General features: G+C 42.6%; 1 protein-coding gene and 1 long non-coding RNA gene across 4 annotated transcripts in view; one reads left to right on the top strand and one right to left on the bottom strand.

The window, feature by feature from the left end:
* Window positions 1-20: 20 nt before the first annotated feature.
* On the bottom strand, window positions 21-19,715 carry LOC110529164 (prospero homeobox protein 1-like). Its single transcript, XM_036984607.2, has 6 exons — window positions 19,633-19,715; window positions 19,256-19,315; window positions 17,188-18,778; window positions 11,512-11,613; window positions 8,881-9,075; window positions 21-2,929 (listed from the first exon to the last, which is right to left on the bottom strand). Exons 3-6 carry the CDS (start codon window positions 18,775-18,777, stop codon window positions 2,762-2,764), a joined length of 2,055 nt encoding a protein of 684 aa, XP_036840502.1. The 5' UTR covers window position 18,778; window positions 19,256-19,315; window positions 19,633-19,715; the 3' UTR covers window positions 21-2,761.
* Window positions 19,716-20,175: 460 nt separating this feature from the next.
* LOC149981375 (uncharacterized) overlaps window positions 20,176-22,443 on the top strand; it is a 6,588-nt gene continuing 4,320 nt past the window's right edge. For all 3 annotated transcript variants that reach the window (XR_016497572.1, XR_016497573.1, XR_016497570.1), the window contains exon 1: window positions 20,176-20,532. This is a non-coding gene — a long non-coding RNA (uncharacterized LOC149981375). The remainder of the gene's footprint in view (window positions 20,533-22,443) is intronic.

Raw genomic sequence — 22,443 nt, forward strand, 5'->3', positions numbered from 1 at the left:
AAACATGGGACCAACACTTCACATGTCACGTTTTAATTTTCTTGTTCAGTGTCATTCAACCGTCTTTCATTTCAGCTGTATGAAGTGAAATGGGATTTTTCTACAGTGTTTTACAACTATATATTGTTACTCTACAGTCATGGCCAAAAGTTTTGAGAATAACACAAATATTAATTTCCACCAAGTTTGCTGCTTCAGTGTCTGTAGATATTTTTGTCAGATGTTACTATGGAATACTGAAGTATAATTACAAGCATTTCATAAGTGTCAAATGCTTTTATTGACAATTACATGAAGTTGATGCAAAGAGTCAATATTTGCAGTGTTGACCCCTTTAAGACCTCTGCAATCTGCCCTGGCATGCTGTCAATTAACTTCTGGGCCACATCCTGACTAATGGCAGCTCATTCTTGCATAATCAATGCTTGGGGTTTGTCCACCCGCCTCTTGAGGATTGACCACAAGTTCTCAATGGGATTAAGGTCTGGGGAGTTTCCTGGCCATGGACCCAAAATATAAATGTTTTGTTCCCTGAGCCACTTAGTTATCACTTTTGCCTTCTGGCAAGGTGCTACAACATGCTGGAAAAGGCATTGTTCGTCACCAAACTGTTCCTGGATGGTTGGGAGAAGTTGCTCTCTGAGGATGTGTTGGTACCATTCTTTATTCATGGCTGTGTTCTTAGGCAAAATTGTGAATGAGCCCACTCCCTTGGCTGAGAAGCAACTCCACACATGAATGATCTCAGGATGCTTTACCTTTGGCATGACACAGGACTGATGGTAGCGGTCACCTTGTCTTCTCCGGACAAGCTTTTTTACGGATGCCCCAAACAATCGGAAAGGGGATTCATCAGAGAAAAGGACTTTACCCCAGTCCTCAGCAGACCAATCCCTGTACCTTTTGCAGAATATCAGTCTGTCCCTGATGTTTTTCCAGGAGAGAAGTGGCTTCTTTGCTGCCCTTCTTGACACCAGGCCATCCTCCAAAAGTCTTCGCCTCGCTGTGCGTGCAGATGCACTCACACCTGCCTGCTGCCAATTCCTGAGCAAGCTCTGTACTGGTGGTGCCCCGAACCCGCAGCTGAATCAACTTTAGGAGACGATCCTGGCGCTTGCTGGACTTTCTTGGGCGCCCTGAAGCCACCTTCACAACAATTGAACCGCTCTCCTTGAAGTTCTTGATGATCCGATAAATGGTTGATTTTATGTGCAATCTTACTGGCAGGAATATCCTTGCCTGTGAAGCCCTTTTTGTGCAAAGCAATGATGACGGCACCTGTTTCCTTGCAGGTTACCATGGTTGACAGAGGAAGAACAATGATTCCAAGCACCACCCTCCTTTTGAAGCTTCCAGTCTGTTATTCGAACTCAATCAGCATGATCTCCAGCCTTATCCTCGTCAACACTCACACCTGTGTTAACGAGAGAATCACTGACATGTCAGCTGGTCCTTTTGTGGCAGGGCTGAAATGCAGTGGAAATGTTTTGTTGGGGGATTCAGTTAATTTGCATGGCAAAGAGGAACATTGCAATTATGTGCAATTCATCTGATCACTCTTCATAACATTCTGGAGTATATGCAAATTGCCATCATACAAACTGAGGCAGCAGACTTTGAAAATGTATGTGTCATTCTCAAAACATTTGGCCACGACTGTATACATGTCACATCAATTGCAACAATTTTTTTTTTTTTGTTGTAAAAACCTAAATTGTCTTGAGTAGAAGAAAAAGAAAGCTCACTTGTGACCATACGTGCTTTAAAAATTAAAGAATATTGTTCTTGTGGCTTTTATTTTTGTCTCTTGTGTCTTTTTCCTTTGCCACAGTCCGCCTTCTGTCCTCTTGAGAGTTGGAAAACAGATATTTTGATTTATCTAATCAAATAATCCTAACATACTGCAGGTACTTAATATGCCTGCGAAATGCTTGTTTCAATTGATGTATGTATAAAAAAAAAACGTGAACCAAGGCCTCTTGTATTATTGTTAATCGTGTTGAAAAAATACACATTGTACAATTCATTATGCCTGTTTTAAAATGATATACTGGTTGATAAGGCTGCTCGTCAGGCCAATTCCATTTTGATTCACATGTCTAACAGAAATGTAATTTGCCCAGAGATTCACACAACTACAGACACTCGCACATGGCAGATCTTTCTGTTTGTGGCATGGATAGTAGGCTGCTGAAGGCCAGACTGCAGTTAATATGGTATATTAGCTGTAGGTCTACTGCAGTTAATATGGTATTTTAGCTGTAGGTCTACTGCAGTTAATATGGTATTTTAGCTGTAGGTCTACTGCAGTTAATATGGTATTTTAGCTGTAGGTCTACTGCAGTTAATAGGGTATTTTAGCTGTAGGTCTACTGCAGTTAATATGGTATTTTAGCTGTAGGTCTACTGCAGTTAATATGGTATTTTGCAGATGCTTTTATCCAGAACTGTCAACATTGATAGTGACACACATATTCAGTAGAGGCCTCTGGCACTAAGAGAGAATATTTATACATAAAATGATTAAACACACTTCTCTGACTGTAGGAGTCTTTTCTTACCTGTGCATTTGTTTACAAGTTTCCTCTTCCCTCATTTGTTTTTGTTTTTTAAAGGAGAGGAATCGTGGAAATCAAATTGCTAAAAAGGTCTATGTTGTGAGGTGAGCTTTTTGAAGGATGCTGAAATTCAGTGGGACATGCAGGGAAATATATATATATATTTTTAATACAGGTTAAACTCCTCTCTTGTCTGGCTCTTTCTACGTTGTGAAGGGGGCTTTGAATTCAGCCGGTACGTCACTGTCCAGTTTACAGATGACCTTATAGATGACTTTCTTCCAGGATGGGTCTGAGTCTCTGGCCAGAGAGATGGCAATGTAAAACTCCTGTAGTGTGATCTCAGCCACCTCAAGAAACCTGTCGGGGACCTGTGGATAAAAGGCACAATCAGTTAGATTTCAAAAGGGCAATCTGCAATTCAAACAAAGCCGCCACCATTTTGGATAAAAAAGATGGGTGCTCGAGAAATGTAACCACTTGCAAATGTATAGACAAGAGCTGCAATGACTGACCATCCCTGAGATCAACATTATAGCTCTAACCTATACAGACCAAGGACTGTATGATGACATCGGAGTAGGATATGGAACATGTTCTCATATACAATGTAATTCTGTCACTTTTGTCAGATGTGTTAATGGTAAGGTAAGTTATACATGCTTTTTATGCCAACATAAATGGGTATTTCTTCAGCAGGAAATGAATTCATTTTTGTGGATTTTTGGCACCCATCTGTTGTTCTAAATGACTTGTGTCATGTGCTCAGTGGCCTGAGAGAGGAGATCACAATGCTTGGGTGAGTAAACAGGCTGGCAGGAGGCTTGTTTGAAAGGGGGGGCGGCAGAATAAACATTTCAGTCTGTTGATGGACTAATAAACTATTCTAGTCTCCAACCAGCTTTAGCAAGCAAGACATCTGACAGAATAAGCAACAACAACAAAAGTAATGAACTCTCCAACTCTACCCCTCTGAATGAACGTTGTTAATCAGGCCCAAAATTATTGGCACCCGAGATAAAGATTAGCAACAAAAACTAAATTCAAATACTGAGCGATTTGTAAAACAAAACAAATTTCTTTTTTTATGCTAATATAAGAGCACAGAAAAAGGTTCACAACAAATTATCTAAAAGCTGGGGGGGGTGAATATTGGTACCCAAGTTTTCAATACCTGCCCTTGCGAGGATAATGGCACAGAGTTTTATGAGATTCTAGAACACATTGGAAAGGATCTGAGATCATTCGTCCATACAGAATCTTTCCAGACCCTTGATATTCTTAGTCTGCTCTTACGGACTGTCCTCTTTGAATCAAACCATCGGTTTTCAATGGGGTCAATTAACCCTTTCTTTCTGAATTTTTGATGTGTTCTTGGGGTTGTTGTCTTGCTGGAAGATCCACTTGCGGCCAAGTTTCAGTCTTCTAGCAGAGGCAACCAAGTTTTGGGCTAAAATATCCTGGCAGTGAGTTAAGTTAATGATGCTGTTGACCTAAAACAAAGCCCCCAGGACCATTGGAAGCAAAATAGCCCCATAACTTCAAAGATCCACCGTGAAATTTGAGGTTATTTTCTGCATCATTCTAGTGTAATATCATCCAACAAGTGTAAAAAAATACCTGGAGTTGGCTAAACTGCATTGGCCCTTGGATTGGAACCAGTTCAAATCCCCGAGCTGACAAGGTACAAATCTGTCGTTCTGCCCCTGAACAGGCAGTTAACCTAGGCCGTCATTGAAAATAAGAATTTGTTCTTAACTGACTTGCCCAGTTAAATAAAGGTAAAATAAAAATTTAAAAAAGATGACAAGAGCTCTTTGGCCACGCACATCAGTGGTTGGTTGTGTTGTTGAAAGAATGATGCATCTGAAGAAAAATAACCCTATGCCTACTGTAAAATACCCAGAGGGAAAAAAAAGTACTACTGTTTTTGTTTGCACAAAAACAAAAGTGTTTACTCTATAGTGTTTTGTTGATATGATTGTAGTATATGTAGTATTCACTGTAGTATTTTTGTGAGCTACTGCAGTAGACTAGTATTTACTGTAGTATTTTTTGCAAACATTACTGCAGTAGACTAGTAATTACTGTAGTATTTGTGAACATTACTGCAGTAGACTAGTAATTACTGTAGTATTTTTTGCAAACATTACTGCAGTAGACTAGTAATTACTGTAGTATTTGTGAACATTACTGCAGTAGACTAGTAATTACTGTAGTATGTGTGTGAACATTACTGCAGTAGACTAGTAATTACTGTAGTATTTGTGTGAACATTACTGCAGTAGACTAGTAATTACTGTAGTATGTGTGAACATTACTGCAGTAGACTAGTAATTACTGTAGTATTTGTGTGAACATTACTGCAGTAGACTAGTAATTACTGTAGTATTTGTGTGAACATTACTGCAGTAGACTAGTAATTACTGTAGTATTTGTGTGAACATTACTGCAGTAGACTAGTAATTACTGTAGTATTTGTGTGAACATTACTGCAGTAGACTAGTAATTACTGTAGTATGTGTGAACATTACTGCAGTAGACTAGTAATTACTGTAGTATTTGTGTGAACATTACTGCAGTAGACTAGTAATTACTGTAGTATTTGTGTGAACATTACTGCAGTAGACTAGTAATTACTGTAGTATTTGTGTGAACATTACTGCAGTAGACTAGTAATTACTGTAGTATTTGTGTGAACATTACTGCAGTAGACTAGTAATTACTCTAGTATTTTTGTGAACATTACTGCTGTAGCCAGTAGTATTTACTGTAGTATTTTTGTTTTGTCTTACTTATCTAGTTTTTATAAGGTTTTGTCCTTCAGGAAATCAACTGGACAAATATTAAGAGCAAATTGTCCAAAACCTATAACTTGGGCTGGGGTCTGAACAGCTCAGTTCATAGGGTCTAACCTTTTCTCTAACCTGTAGGGAACACAATATATAGACTATACTTGGCATGCAGGTTTCTCACTCATGGGTGGCACAAATTGGGATATGGGGGAGGGGAATGGGCAGGGCATATGCAAATTAATATTAGCATATCGACACAATTTGCCGTACAGTAATACTACCAAATGCTACATGATCGAGGTATACTATAGTGTGGAGTATAATATTTTACAGTATACTACACAATTATACAGTAAGCACTACATGATCAAGGGAAACTAGAGTAGTATAGTATACTACAGAATACAATATAATTCTATAGTAAGTATACAAGAGTATTCTATAGTAAACTGTAGTATTTTTTCAATGTGGGTATGGTGGTGGTCTTTGATGTTATGGGGCTATTTTGATTCGAGGACCCGTTTGTGGCTTCAAAACAAAACCCCCACAATGCATCTTTATAAACAAACAGAAGTGGTTTGTTTATTTGTGTGTTCACCAACTCACCATACTGCATTGATCTTTGTAGATGTGTACAGGTATAACACTCAAACAAAAATCTGTGTTTAGACTTGCACTAAAATACAGTACACTACATGGCCAAAAGTATGTGGACACCTGCTCGTCAAACATATTCCGAAATCATGGGCATTAATATAGAGTTGGTCTCCCCTTTGCTGCTATAACAGCCTCCACTCTTCTGGGAAGGCTTTCCACTAGATGTTGGAACATTGCTGCTATAACAGCCTCCACTCTTCTGGGAAGGCTTTCCACTAGATGTTGGAACATTGCTGCAGGGACTTGCTTCCATTCAGCCACAAGAGTATTGGTGAGGTCAGGGACTGTGGTTGGGCGATTAGGCCTGGCTCGCAGTCGGCGTTCCAATTCATCCCAAAGGTATTCGACGGGCTTGAGGTCAGGGCTCTGTGCAGGCTAGTCAAGTTCTTCCACACCGATCTTGACAAACCATTTCTGTATGGACCTCGCTTTATACACGGGGGAATTGTCATGCTGAAACAGGAAAGGGCCTTCCTCAAACTGTTACCATAAAGTTGGAAACACAGAATCATCTAGAATGTCATTGTAAGCTGTAGTGTTAAGATTTTAATTCACTGGAACTAAGGGGCCCGAACCATGAAAAACAGCCCCAGACCATTATTCCTCCTCCACCAAACTTTACAGTTGCCACTATGCAGTCGGGCAGGTAACGTTCTCCTGGCATCCGTCAAACCCAGATTCGTCTGTCGGACTGCCAGATGGTGAAGCGTGATTCATCACTCCAGAGAACGTGTTTCCACTGCTCCAGAGTCCAACGGCGGTGAGCTTCACACCTCTCCAGCCGACGCTTGGCATTGCACATGGTGATCTTAGTCTTGTGTGCGGCTGCTCGTCCATGGAAACACATTTCATGAAGCTTCCGACGAACCGTTCTAGTGCCGACGTTGCTTCCAGAGGCAGTTTGGACCTCAGTAGTGAGTGTTGCAATCCAGGACAGATTATTTTTTACGCGCTTCAGCACTTGGTTGTCCCTTTCTGTGAGCTTTGGTGGCCTACCACTTTGCGGCTGAGCCGTTGTTGCTCCTAGACGTTTCAACTTCACAATAACAGCACTTACAGTTGACCGGGGCAGCTCTAGCAGGGCAGAAATTTGACAAACTGATTTGTTGGAAAGGTGGCATCCTATGACGGTGCCACATTTGAAAGTCACCGAGCTCTTCAGTAAGGCTATTCTGCTGCCAATGTTTGTCTATGGAGATTGCATGGCGGTGTGCTTGATTATATACACCTGTCAGCAACGGGTGTGGCTTAAATAGCCCGAATCCACTAATTTGAAGGTGTGTTCACATAGTGCTGTGTATCAGTTGTACATGTAGACTTCCACTAGCACACCTGTTGTACATGTAAACTTCCACTAACACACCTGTTGTACATGTAGACTTCCCCTAACACACCTGTTGTACATGTAAACTTCCACTAACACACCTGTTGTACATGTAGACTAACACACCTGTTGTACATGTAGACTTCCACACCTGTTGTACATGTAGACTTCCACTAACACACCTGTTGTACATGTAGACTAACACACCTGTTGTACATGTAGACTAACACACCTGTTGTACATGTAGACTAACACACCTGTTGTACATGTAGACTTCCACACCTGTTGTACATGTAGACTTCCACACCTGTTGTACATGTAGACTTCCACTAACACACCTGTTGTACATGTAGACTAACACACCTGTTGTACATGTAGACTAACACACCTGTTGTACATGTAGACTAACACACCTGTTGTACATGTAGACTAACACACCTGTTGTACACGTAGACTAACACACCTGTTGTACACGTAGACTAACACACCTGTTGTACACGTAGACTAACACACCTGTTGTACACGTAGACTAACACACCTGTTGTACACGTAGACTAACACACCTGTTGTACATGTAGACTAACACACCTGTTGTACATGTAGACTAACACACCTGTTGTACATGTAGACTAACACACCTGTTGTACATGTAGACTAACACACCTGTTGTACATGTAGACTAACACACCTGTTGTACATGTAGACTAACACACCTGTTGTACATGTAGACTAACACACCTGTTGTACATGTAGACTAACACACCTGTTGTACATGTAGACTAACACACCTGTTGTACATGTAGACTAACACACCTGTTGTACATGTAGACTAACACACCTGTTGTACATGTAGACTAACACACCTGTTGTACATGTAGACTAACACACCTGTTGTACACGTAGACTAACACACCTGTTGTACACGTAGACTAACACACCTGTTGTACACGTAGACTAACACACCTGTTGTACACGTAGACTAACACACCTGTTGTACACGTAGACTAACACACCTGTTGTACATGTAGACTAACACACCTGTTGTACATGTAGACTAACACACCTGTTGTACATGTAGACTAACACACCTGTTGTACATGTAGACTAACACACCTGTTGTACATGTAGACTAACACACCTGTTGTACATGTAGACTAACACACCTGTTGTACATGTAGACTAACACACCTGTTGTACATGCCAACCACCCATAAACAATGTATTATGCATACTATTTTATCCTTTGGCTGTCTGATCCACCTGAGCAAACTTAAGATGTATTTATTGGTGAAGATCTGCATTATAAATACATTAGAGATGTGAAGGCGTGAGCAGCACAATGAATAGCCTCTTATGACCATCCTGGTCTGACATTTGTTCCTCTATACAATTTTTTTTACATTTTTTATATATTTTTTTTTATTCAGTGTAAATCCACTTAGCAAAACAGAATGAAAACTCTCTAGATCAGGATGGTCATATGAGGCTAAATGACTAACACGAGCGAGATTCTCTTTGAATACACCAACGAGATGTTTTAGCCTACCTGAAAGTCATTGGCCTTGTTGTAGTGCATGTTGAGGGCTCTGAAGAGCTCCGAGTCTCTGCTCACTGCTACGTCCCTCACACTGTTAACCCCCTCCACTCGGGCCTGGCGGGCAAACTTCTCCATCTGAATATAGTAGAACTCTCTGAAGTTACTGAACCATTTAATCAGCTGGGACGTGACACACCGAGTGAGCTGTATGGGGACGCAAAGAAACAAAACAGTAAGTACATTCTTAAGTTATTCATTATTTTTGTTATTTCATTTTGTAGCATTTTATTTAGTTTGTGTGTGTGTGTGTGTGTGTGTGTTGGTCATCCCACTGTTTTCGACTGTCTTTGTCAATAAATCATGTGTGAACTATTTGAATAAAAGCAAATCGCCCACAGTTATGTGTTCAATGATTGTTTTCAATTAAGGGATTTTATCTCATTGCCCATTCAGGCATTCACCCTACCAGTAGAACACACCATAGGATAGGTCCTTCACCCTACCAGTAGAACACACCATAGGATAGGTCATTCACTCTACCAGTAGAACACGCCATAGGATAGGTCATTCACTCTACCAGTAGAACACGCCATAGGATAGGTCCTTCACTCTACCAGTAGAACACACCATAGGATAGGTCATTCACTCTACCAGTAGAACACGCCATAGGATAGGTCCTTCACCCTACCAGTAGAACACGCCATAGGATAGGTCCTTCACTCTACCAGTAGAACACACCATAGGATAGGTCATTCACTCTACCAGTAGAACACACCATAGGATAGGTCATTCACTCTACCAGTAGAACACGCCATAGGATAGGTCATTCACTCTACCAGTAGAACACACCATAGGATAGGTCCTTCACTCTACCAGTAGGACACGCCATAGGATAGGTCCTTCACTCTACCAGTAGAACACACCATAGGATAGGTCCTTCACCCTACCAGTAGAACACGCCATAGGATAGGTCCTTCACCCTACCAGTAGAACACGCCATAGGATAGGTCCTTCACTCTACCAGTAGAACACGCCATAGGATAGGTCCTTCACTCTACCAGTAGAACACACCATAGGATAGGTCCTTCACCCTACCAGTAGAACACGCCATAGGATAGGTCCTTCACTCTACCAGTAGGACACGCCATAGGATAGGTCATTCACCCTACCAGTAGAACACGCCATAGGATAGGTCCTTCACTCTACCAGTAGAACACACCATAGGATAGGTCCTTCACTCTACCAGTAGAACACGCCATAGGATAGGTCCTTCACTCTACCAGTAGGACACGCCATAGGATAGGTCCTTCACTCTACCAGTAGGACACGCCATAGGATAGGTCCTTCACTCTACCAGTAGAACACACCATAGGATAGGTCCTTCACTCTACCAGTAGAACACGCCATAGGATAGGTCCTTCACTCTACCAGTAGAACACGCCATAGGATAGGTCATTCACCCTACCAGTAGGACACGCCATAGGATAGGTCATTCACTCTACCAGTAGAACACGCCATAGGATAGGTCATTCACTCTACCAGTAGAACACGCCATAGGATAGGTCATTCACCCTACCAGTAGGACACGCCATAGGATAGGTCCTTCACTCTACCAGTAGAACACGCCATAGGATAGGTCATTCACTCTACCAGTAGGACACGCCATAGGATAGGTCCTTCACTCTACCAGTAGAACACGCCATAGGATAGGTCCTTCACTCTACCAGTAGAACACGCCATAGGATAGGTCCTTCACTCTACCAGTAGAACACGCCATAGGATAGGTCCTTCACTCTACCAGTGGAACACGCCATAGGATAGGTCCTTCACTCTACCAGTAGAACACGCCATTGGATAGGACCTTCACTCTACCAGTAGGACACGCCATAGGATAGGTCCTTCACTCTACCAGTAGAACACGCCATAGGATAGGTCATTCACTCTACCAGTAGGACACGCCATAGGATAGGTCCTTCACTCTACCAGTAGAACACGCCATAGGATAGGTCCTTCACTCTACCAGTAGAACACGCCATAGGATAGGTCCTTCACTCTACCAGTAGAACACGCCATAGGATAGGTCCTTCACTCTACCAGTGGAACACGCCATAGGATAGGTCCTTCACTCTACCAGTAGAACACGCCATTGGATAGGACCTTCACTCTACCAGTAGAACACACCATAGGATAGGTCCTTCACTCTACCAGTAGAACACGCCATAGGATAGGTCATTCATTCTACCAGTAGAACACGCCATAGGATAGCTCTTTCACTCTACCAGTAGAACACGCCATAGGATAGGTCCTTCACTCTACCAGTAGAACACGCCATAGGATAGGTCATTCACTCTACCAGTAGAACACACCATAGCATAGGTCATTCACTCTACCAGTAGAACACGCCATAGGATAGGTCATTCACTCTACCAGTAGAACACGCCATAGGATAGGTCCTTCACTCTACCAGTAGAACACGCCATAGGATAGGTCATTCACTCTACCAGTAGAACACACCATAGCATAGGTCCTTCACTCTACCAGTAGAACACCAGTAGAACACACCATAGGATAGGTCCTTCACTCTACCAGTAGAACACACCATAGGATAGGTCATTCATTAACAAGATACTTTTTTAATACCTGGACATCGGAGAAAAAGGTTTTGAGTACGTTGGAACTCGGGTAGCGAGTGTAGAAGAACATCAACTTGGCTTTCTTCAGGTGCTGTGTGGTCAGACCCTCCTACATGGCAGGTTATGGAGTTAACACATTCAGGTGCGGTGTGGTCAGACCATGTCAGGTTACGTAGCTAACACAATGTACTCGAACCATGCATACATCAGAACATGACTGCATGAAAATATATTGTATTCCTAGAGTGAATCATGTCCTGTTCCCTTTGATTGTTTTCATCACAAAATAGGTTTTCACTATATTGCTACACTTCATTATAGCCTAAGCATAGACCTCCTTTGAAAACAAGCTTCGGTTCCTGACACATCTTAAGACAGATATTATTTTTACATCAATGTTTTTCTCTGTTCTGCAATCATTAGACTACACTCAGATAGTAGAGGCAATTTCCTTAGAAGTAGAGATCACAAGATCAAAAGGGCAAATTCTCCTTGAAATGCATCCTACCACAGCTACTAATGCTCCCCCAAGCCTCATAGATATTGTTCTCCTGGAAAGACAGAAGAACATTGGATACTTGTTTATGGACTATCCTTGTGGGCAGAGGAAGGTTATTATTGTGAGACACTTAGCTAAACCTCAAAAGACAGGCAGAAGCTTTCTTAGACACGGTATTATTGATGTGAGTTGTACTACTGTATATCAGAAGCCAATTGCCTCACTAAAGAAAGCCTACCAAAGAATATCTTGGTGGAAATGCCATGCATTTGAAAAACACAGTTCAGGCTTGACTACAACATATAACACTCATTTTACTGATTCACTGACTAACTAATATTACTGACTAACTAATATTACTGACAATAACTAATATTACTGAAGCACAGCCGCGAGCTGCCCAGTGACACGAGCCTAGACCAGACGAGCTAAATCACTTCTATGCTCACGTTGAGGCAAGCAACACTGAGGCATGCATGAGAGCATCAGCTGTTCCAGACGACTGTGTGAACCTGCTCTCCGTAGGCAACGTGAGTAAGACCTTTAAAACAGGTCAACATTCACAAGGCTGCGGGCCAGATGGATTACCAGGACGTGTGCTCTGGGCATGTGCTGACCAACTGGCAGGTGTCTTCACTGACATTGTAAAACCAACATGTTTCGGGCAGACCACCATAGTCCCTGTGCCCAAGAACACAAAGGCAACCTGCCTAAATGACTACAGACCCATAGCACTCACGTCTGTAGCCATGAAGTGCTTTGAAAGGTTGGTAATGGCTTACATCAACACCATTATCCCAGAAACCCTAGACCCACTCCAATTTGCATTATCCCAACAGATCCACAGATGATGCAAACGCTATATCACTCCACACTGCCCTTTCACACCTGGATAAAAGGAACACTTATGTGAGAATGCTTTTCATTGACTACAGCTCAGGGTTCAACCCATAGTACCCCCGTCATCGACGGGGCTGTAGGGGAGCAGGTTGAGAGCTTCAAGTTCCTTGGTGGCCACAACAACAAACTAGAATGGTCCAAACACACCAAGACAGTTGTGAAGAGGGCACGACAAAGTCCATTCCCCCTCGGGAAACTAAAAAGATTTGGCATGGGTCCTGAGATCCTCAAAAGGTTCTACAGCTGCAACGTCGAGAGCATCCTGACCGGTTGCATCACTGCATGGTACGGCAACTGCTCGGCCTATGACCGCAAGGCACTACAGAGGGTAGTGCGTACGGCCCAGTACATCACTGTGGCCAAGCTCCCTGCTATCCAGGACCTCTATACCAGGCGGTGTCAGAGGAAGGCCCAACAAATTGTCAAAGATCCCAGCCAAACCAGTCATAGACTGTTCTCTCTACTATCGCATGGCAAGCGGTACTAGAGTGCCAAGTCTAGGACAAAAAGGCTTCTCAACAGTTTTTACCCCCAAGCCATAAGACTCCTGAACAGGTAATCAAAGGACTACCCGGACTATTTGCATTGTGTTCCCCCCCCCCCAACCCCTCTTTTTACACTGCTGCTACTCTCTGTTTATCATATATGCATAGTCACTTTAACTATACATTCAAGTACATACTAACTCAATTAGCCCGACCAACCAGTGCTCCAGCACATTGGCTAACCGGGCTATCTGCATTGTGTCCCACCACCCGCCAACCCCTCTTTTACACTACTGCTACTCTCTGTTTATCATATATGCATAGTCACTTTAACCATATCTACATGTACATACTACCTCAATCAGCCTGACTAACAGGTGTCTGTATATAGCCTCTACTGTATATAGCCTGTCTTTTTACTGTTGTTTTTATTTCTTTACCTACCTATTGTTCACCTAATACCTTTTTTGCACTATTGGTTAGAGCCTGTAAGTAAGTATTTCACTGTAAGGTCTCTACACCTGTTGTATTCAGCATTTCACTGTAAGGTCTACTACACCTGTTGTATTCAGCATTTCACTGTGAGGTCTACTACACCTGTTGTATTCAGCATTTCACTGTAAGGTCTACTACACCTGTTGTATTCAGCATTTCACTGTAAGGTCTACTACACCTGTTGTATTCAGCATTTCACTGTAAGGTCTACTACACCTGTTGTATTCAGCATTTCACTGTAAGGTCTACTACACCTGTTGTATTCAGCATTTCACTGTAAGGTCTACTACACCTGTTGTATTCAGCATTTCACTGTGAGGTCTACTACACCTGTTGTATTCAGCATTTCACTGTAAGGTCTACTACACCTGTTGTATTCAGCGCACATGACAAATAAACTTTGATTTGATTTACATATTAGCAGAATATTTTTAATACCACACAAATGACCAAAATGACAGAGTAGGACCTACCTATCCACCCCAGACAGAGTAGGACCTACCTATCTACCCCAGACAGAGTAGGACCTACCTTTTCTACCCCAGACAGAGTAGGACCTACCTTTTCTACCCCAGACAGAGTAGGACCTACCTATCCACCCCAGACAGAGTAGGACCTACCTATCCACCCCAGACAGAGTAGGACCTACCTATCCACCCCAGACAGAGTAGGACCTACCTATCCACCCCAGACAGAGTAGGACCTACCTATCCACCCCAGACAGAGTAGGACCTACCTATCCACCCCAGACAGAGTAGGACCTACCTATCCACCCCAGACAGAGTAGGACCTACCTATCCACCCCAGACAGAGTAGGACCTACCTATCCACCCCAGACAGAGTAGGACCTACCTATCCACCCCAGACAGAGTAGGACCTACCTATCCACCCCAGACAGAGTAGGACCTACCTATCCACCCCAGACAGAGTAGGACCTACCTATCCACCCCAGACAGAGTAGGACCTACCTATCCACCCCAGACAGAGTAGGACCTACCTTTCCACCCCAGACAGAGTAGGACCTACCTTTCCACCCCAGACAGAGTAGGACCTACCTTTTCTACCCCAGACAGAGTAGGACTACTGACGCAGAAAAATGTCAGCTTTAACTGCTGGCTACTCTTCCGTGGCTTGACCCAACGAGAGGAGGTCACAAGTGTTTCCCTAAAAGCTGTCTGAGTTTAAACATCTTCTATTGTACAGAAAGTGAATCGCTTAATCAATTGATAATGACAGAATTAGATTACTTCCCAAGCAAAGTTCATTTTTTGTCTTCTTGGCTATAGAAGGTTGTAGCTCAGCCTCTTATTTTATTTATTTATTTATTTCACCTTTATTTAACCAGGTAGGCATGTTGAGAACAAGTTCTCATTTACAATTGCTACCTGGCCAAGATAAAGCAAAGCAGTTCGACACATACAACGACACAGTGTTACACATGGAGTAAAACAAACATACAGTCAATAACACAGTATAAACAAGTCTATATACGATGTGAGCAAATGAGGTGAGATAAGGGAGGTAAAGGCAAAAAAAAAATGCCATGGTGGCAAAGTAAATACAATTTAGCAAGTAAAACACTGGAATGGTAGATTTGCAGTGGAAGAATGTGCAAAGTAGAGATAGAAATAATGGGGTGCAAAGGAGCGAATGTCTGAATGTCAAAGAAATGAAACAATGATATCCCCCATAATGCATCAGAGTCAAGACTTTCCCAGGTTTTTACAGCTTGTTTCTAGCATAAACAAGCTGTAATTTTATCTCTATTTAACTTGGCAAGTCAGTTAAGGACAAATTCTTATTTACAATGACAACCTAGGAACACTAGGTTTAACTGCCTTGGTCAAAGGCAGAACAACATATTTCTAACTTGTCAGCTCCGGGATTCAATCTAGCAACCTTCCGGTTACTGGCCCAACACTCTAACCACTAGGCTACCTGCTCTAACCACTAGGCTACCTGCCGTTCCCTGATATATCACTTAACTCTGACAAATACATAATGAGCAAGAAACATATTGTTGTTAATAAAATAGATGATAATAGTAGCAAGCTAATCAAAGTTAACCTCCGGTCCTCCTTTTCATCTTTGCGCTCTCCTTCTCAAGCTGAACAGAACATAGGCTAGTCCACGCGCATGTTTTTTTTTTTTTTTAACTAGGACTAACCTTTATTTAACTAGGCAATTCATCAAACATTATTTTCAGGCAGATGCCTTTGACTCTCCTCCTGAAGTGCCACCGTAGCCCTACACAGCACAGCCACTGGTTAAGCTGCATAAAAACTCCACTCTAACTAGCCTATAAAGCCTCCTCTAGACTACATTAAAAAATACTAAACCCTCCACTAGACTACATTAAAAAAAGACTAAACCCTCCACTAGACTACATTAAAAAATACTAAACCCTCCACTAGACTACATTAAAAAAAGACTAAACCCTCCACTAGACTACATTAAAAAAAGACTAAACCCTCCACTAGACTACATTAAAAAAAGACTAAACCCTCCACTAGACTACATTAAAAAAAGACTAAATCCTCCACTAGACTGAAATTGAAAAAGCATGACCCTCTCCATTTTCCTCCATGTAACCATTCTGTAAATGTTGATTCATCCCTTATGGTAAGAGTAGGGGTGTTAACCCCGGTGTCCTGGCTAAATACCCAATCTGGCCCTCATCCCACCATCATGACCACCTAATCATCCCCAGCTTCCAATTGTCTTATTCATCCCCTCTCTTCCCCCTGTAACTCTTCCCCCAGGTTATTACTGTAAAAGAGACGATATGTTTTCAGTCATCTGACCTGGTAAAATGGTTAATAAATGACTGATTTCACTGACTTCACTATAATATCACAGATTCACTGACTTCACTATAATATCACAGATTCACTGACTTCACTATAATATCACAGATTCACTGACTTCACTATAATATCACAGAATCACTGGCTTCACTATAATATCACAGAATCACTGGCTTCACTATAATATCACAGATTCACTGACTTCACTATAATATCACAGATTCACTGACTTCACTATAATATCACAGATTCACTGACTCCACTATAATATCACAGATTCACTGACTCCACTATAATATCACAGATTCACTGACTTCACTCTAATATCACAGATTCACTGGCTTCACTCAATGTAAAGTATATGGTAGTATTCTATAGTTAAACACCGTTTCTCCCACTTGCCGGTCAACCCCACCTCATTTCCTTTCTGTCTGAATAACACGTGGAAAAACACCTTCAATAAAGAAGAAGAAGAGAAAGCTCTTGTAAAAGGATACATTCAGCACATACGAGGTCCTTTTCACCATACTCTGAAAGCTACCACAGTCCATCTTGATGTGAGGGAGACTGTCCAGAAGCACGTGATGCCCTGTGGTCATGGGTTGGTTAACCTGAGGACTCCCGGGTGGCCTGGAGGTCACCCTGGACCTCACTATGACCGGATCCCACGGTAAGTCAACTATCTCTGGGGTAGGCAGACCCATGGTACTGGGTCTACACTGGAGCCCTCCGAAGGTATCGTGATGGGAGCTGTCGTGTTTCAGGTTGTCCAGTACTTGGTGGCTTTCCTGTAGAGCAGTGGGGTGGTTGTATAGGACTGGAGGCTGGTGGAAATGGAGAGGCCTTTTCACTGTTAGGTTTAGAGAACATGGGCGAGTCATTGAAGCAGGCTTTTGAACAACCAGAGATAGAGCCTCGGTTTGAATCTCTGGTAGTTGTTGGGCCATACCACTCTCGGAACATGAGGGGAGTCGTGACATGCTGTCTACATGGGTGGATGTTGACGCTGGCTCGCGAGAGCTGAGGAACACGGTCTCATCGTCTGTTTCCACCATTCCACCATCCTCAACGTGTAGCTGTGGTGACTTGACGAAAGCATGCGATATGTTTTTGAAAATTGAGTCAACGCTCGAGTTTACTGCTCTGGAGAGTTCATACTTGAGAATGTCTGCTAGGAGTTTGTCTTCGTTGTCTGGGTTCGAGTGAAGGTAGTCAGTTTGCTTGTTATTCATCCATCCCAGATGACCTTTATCTAAAGGTGTCTTATTGTTAAACTCACTGTAAGGGTCCAAGAACCCCTCACCAGGAGATGTCTTTGTCTCCACATATTCTTTGTTCCAAGTACTATGGTGGTCATCCTCTTCAGACTCATTAGTCTGAGTCTCGTAGACCTGGATGAACCTGGCCTGGAGTTGACCCAGGAGCCTCTGCATGGTCTGAAGCTGCTTCCTCAGTGTGTGTCCATCGTCCGTACTCTTCCCGCTAACGCCTCCCGTCCTGGGGAGGTCCTGGTGCCGCGGCACCCTCTGTTTCCTCTTGTTTTCCAACATCTCACCCTGAAGGTGCCTGGTTGGAGTGGTCTCCCCTTCACCAAACCCTTCACCTGTGAAATAAACACTGAGAGGAGAGCCTGCCATGCCTCTGATGATGTTCTCCACTCTGGCACGCTTGGCCCGGTGTCTGTCAACCAGCTCCAGCATCCAGTCCTGGGTCAACCCGGCCTCATTGGGTCTGAATCTAGTGGGACTGGCCCCGGTGGATGCCTGGCTGGCTGGAGACAGAGGTGCCATGGTGGTACTGCTGCTGTGGTGGTCCACCTGGTTAAGATTCGTCAAGGCAGAGCTGGACATGGGAGTGTCTGGGGGGTAATATGCAGTGGTGCTCTCCTGCAGGGTTCTTTTACTCTCTATGGTTGTCTGTAGGAGCGTAGAGATAAGGGATCCACCACTTGACTGAGAGGAGGACTGAGGGGAGGAGGAGTTGTATGTGTTGTTGTGTGGAAAGGAGGGAGGATTCTCTGTCCTGTCCTCTGGGTAGGTGCTGCTGGAGGAATGATGCATGTTGTGGTCCAAAAGGCTTGGCTCCATGCTTCATGCAAAATAAACGTATATAACCACAAATATAGTTTATAGGAAAAACAGGTCTTTAGAAAGCATTTAACATTAGCAACTGTTGTAATAAAATCTTTTAAAAGAAAACAATATTGCAGTATTGATGGAAAATCATCAATACTACTGATGGAAAATCATCAATACTACTGATGGAAAATCATCAATACTACTGATGGAAAATCATCAATACTACTGATGGAAAATCATCAATACTACTGATGGAAAATCATCAATACTACAAAATTTTATTTTCCCCAGAAAACTACATATAATTTTAACGACAAAACAAAACTATATTTAACAGATGAACTAAAATAGTGTATTTGTGATTTAAAACTAACATTTTGCCATGGGTAATAAATATGAAATACTGTATTTTACTGGCATTTTTGAAAGTTATGCGTTTTGTGAAGTCATCTACTAGACAACAGCAGAAGCAAACAATATTACTCACGTTTTTACCTCAAAAGATTGTTAAGGTAATGTCAATGAAGGAATTATGCACATATGCATCCTGTAGAAGCACAATTAAAATCGACATTTTTTTTAAAGAAAACTGTTCACTGAAATGACTGACACTAGCCTTTTCTTTTATATATAAATGCTCCATATATCAAAGTAGCAGCAGACGAGTTAAGTTAAGACCCAAACGAGAATATCTGTGATTAATTTGATCAAATCCAAATCACACTATTTATTTTAATAAAAAGAACACGTTACTTTAAATGAGCATACTCTATGTCGAGAAGATTTTGTTGCAACCTAAGTGCCTACTTTTCACGTGTCTACTTCCAAAAACCCGACAACAACAAAAAAAGGATGCCTGCCTACCAGTTGCTCTGAGTGAATGTAGACGTCCAGTAGCTGTCCAGAGACGAGAGCTGAAATGATGCGTGCCACAGGGGAGAAGGAGTTATTTTAACTGGGTTACTGTATTTCATCCACAATCAATCCACACGAGGAGGGGGCGTGGCACCCTATAATTAAATCAACCTCATATAAATTAGCACGTACCATTACCGCCCCCCCGTGGGAACTGGATGAAAGACAAAAGCATCCGACATTTCTTGGAAAATGTTTATTTTGGATGTAGAAAGTATGTAAGTGAGGTTCTTATTTTTGTTTCCCCACCCACACCATTTTACACACACGCATTTTCGTTTCATACATTGGTCACATAAAACCCCAAGACGATTGAATTAATAAGCCTCTAAAGCAATTAAAACCTTATTTAAAGTTGTGTTAAATATTTTAGCGAACAAAAGGAAGCCTAAACTTCTGGACTGTCTGTAGTTGTACATCATTTATTTGGTATGAGCTATCTCCCCTATCATAAAAACGACATTGGTTTGTCCCTCGTTATTTCCTGTCGGGGCAGTCTGCAGCAGTCATAGCTAGATGATATCCATCTTTTGTCAAATGAACGTCAAAAATAGACAGTTTTATCTAACCCTAACCTAATGATCCTAAACTGCCACGTCAATTCTCTTAATAACACACTGCGTAAATGCTCCTTAATCTGCTGCTACGAAAAGTAAAATCTGATGTTCATTTGACAAAAGGTGGATCCCTTCTAGTCGTGACCCACGGTACCGCCCCTACTACCATCCCAGGTGTTCTGAACTTCCGTACTGCTTCCTTGGTCGTTTTGACACCTCTGTTGACGCTATGTTATCGCATTCCCGATGTTTTTGCAGGACACTTGGGCGCTCCCTGTCTGCGCTAAGTCAGGTAGGAGAGAAGTACCAATTCAATTTCCACGTGTATCGAATGTTTGGGTTCGGAAAAAGCTTGTTTTAATTTATTTCCAAGGCCATAACGTTAACTACCGGGGAATAGACCGTAGCCCAACCCAAGGACAGAATGCCACCAGTCCGGGGTCTAGCTAAACTGCTAAGGAAATGGCTTGCGTTTCCCTCTTAACTATATTAATGAAATATACATATTTGGATAGCTAGCTGTGCTCAGTTGGTAGGAATATCACTAGAATCATTCACTTAGCTTACTAGCTAGTGATTAGGAGCGTATTTGCTAACTAATTAGCTAGTTTTGCTAGCATTATGTTTTTTTTATTAATTAAGGAGTGTGACTTGTCAGGCATGTAACACGGATCTAATGCCTTTGGTCATTGGTTCCCAAGCCTTTTCGGTTGTTGTAACACCAACTGAATTGTGTGCTCTGCCCTGGGTACCCCTGAAGTAGCCTACCCCCTCATATGCATTTTACTGTAGTAAGCCTATGGTCTCATGAGTTTTCACCAGTACCCCCTATGAGCCAAGTACCCATGGTTGGGAACCCCTGCCTTAGGTAACAACGTTAGCTAGCTATACACATTCAGATCATTGTCAAGACACACTTGAGCCACAACTCTCATGCACAGACTGAAAGCGAGTTATTACCCAGCTAGCAGTACATTTGGACTTTCTCGTCCATTTTACAGCGTGACCTCTGCTTGAAACCTATGCTAGAAATAGCCCGTGTCATGCATGAACTAACCTTGTGTGTAGTTCAGCGAGTCTTCGGGTGTCTCCGCAACCCCACTTTAACCTACACCGACTTACACAACCTAACCTATGCCTTGGCCAGTTTAAGCATACCTATAGCTAGCTACACTTTTAATATTTCACACTGACCCACTACCAGATAGCTAAGAGAAGAGTCAGATTTATATGCCTATGACAAATCGTTTGCTACTTGATTGAGGTTTTTGTGTTAAACACTGTGCCACACACATTACTTTTCCAAAGAGGATTTATTCCAGCTCCCCCCGTTTGAGTAAACACACATTGCCAAACTAGTTTGTTGTCAATGGCCTGATCAGAGCTAGGCCTCAGGCCAATACATAACATGCATTGCTCTGGTAAAGGCAATGGCCGTACTGGGGCGCTGTGCTGGATCAGATTGCATGCATTTCATCAAATGTTTGTTTGAACAGCAACCAATTCAACTGGCGTAACTATCCACTTGTTTGGTGACTGTGATTCCTTTTTTGTCGATAGGAAACATTATCCATTAATTGTATGAAGGTTTGTTGTTAGGTGGTGACCGATGAAAACCATAGGCTGAAAAAGAGAAAGAACGTTTAAAAAAAGATAAATGTAAGAGGTGGATGATGTGTATCAAGGGAAGGAAAGAGGGGGGTAACGTGTATCAGAGGGGAAGGAAAGAGGGGGGTAACGTGTATCAGAGGGGAAGGAAAGAGGGGGGTAACGTGTATCAGAGGGGGGGTAACGTGTATCAGAGGGGAAGGAAAGAGGGGGGTAACGTGTATCAGAGGGGAAGGAAAGAGGGGGGTAACGTGTATCAGAGGGGAAGGAAAGAGGGGGGTAACGTGTATCAGAGGGGGGGTAACGTGTATCAGAGGGGAAGGAAAGAGGGGGGTAACGTGTATCCCTGGGGAAGGAAAGAGGGGGGTAACGTGTATCCCTGGGGAAGGAAAGAGGGGGGTAACGTGTATCAGAGGGGAAGGAAAGAGGGGGGTAATGTGTATCAGAGGGGAAGGAAAGAGGGGGGTAATGTGTATCCCTGGGGAAGGAAAGAGGGGGGTAACGTGTATCCATGGGGAAGGAAAGAGGGTGGTAACGTGTATCAGAGGGGAAGGAAAGAGGGGGGTAACGTGCATCAGAGGGGAAGGAAAGAGGG

The sequence above is a fragment of the Oncorhynchus mykiss genome, chromosome 8 (assembly GCF_057628025.1).
Source record: "Oncorhynchus mykiss isolate SJ-2025 chromosome 8, ASM5762802v1, whole genome shotgun sequence".
In the NCBI taxonomy this organism is placed as follows: Eukaryota; Metazoa; Chordata; class Actinopteri; order Salmoniformes; family Salmonidae; genus Oncorhynchus; species Oncorhynchus mykiss.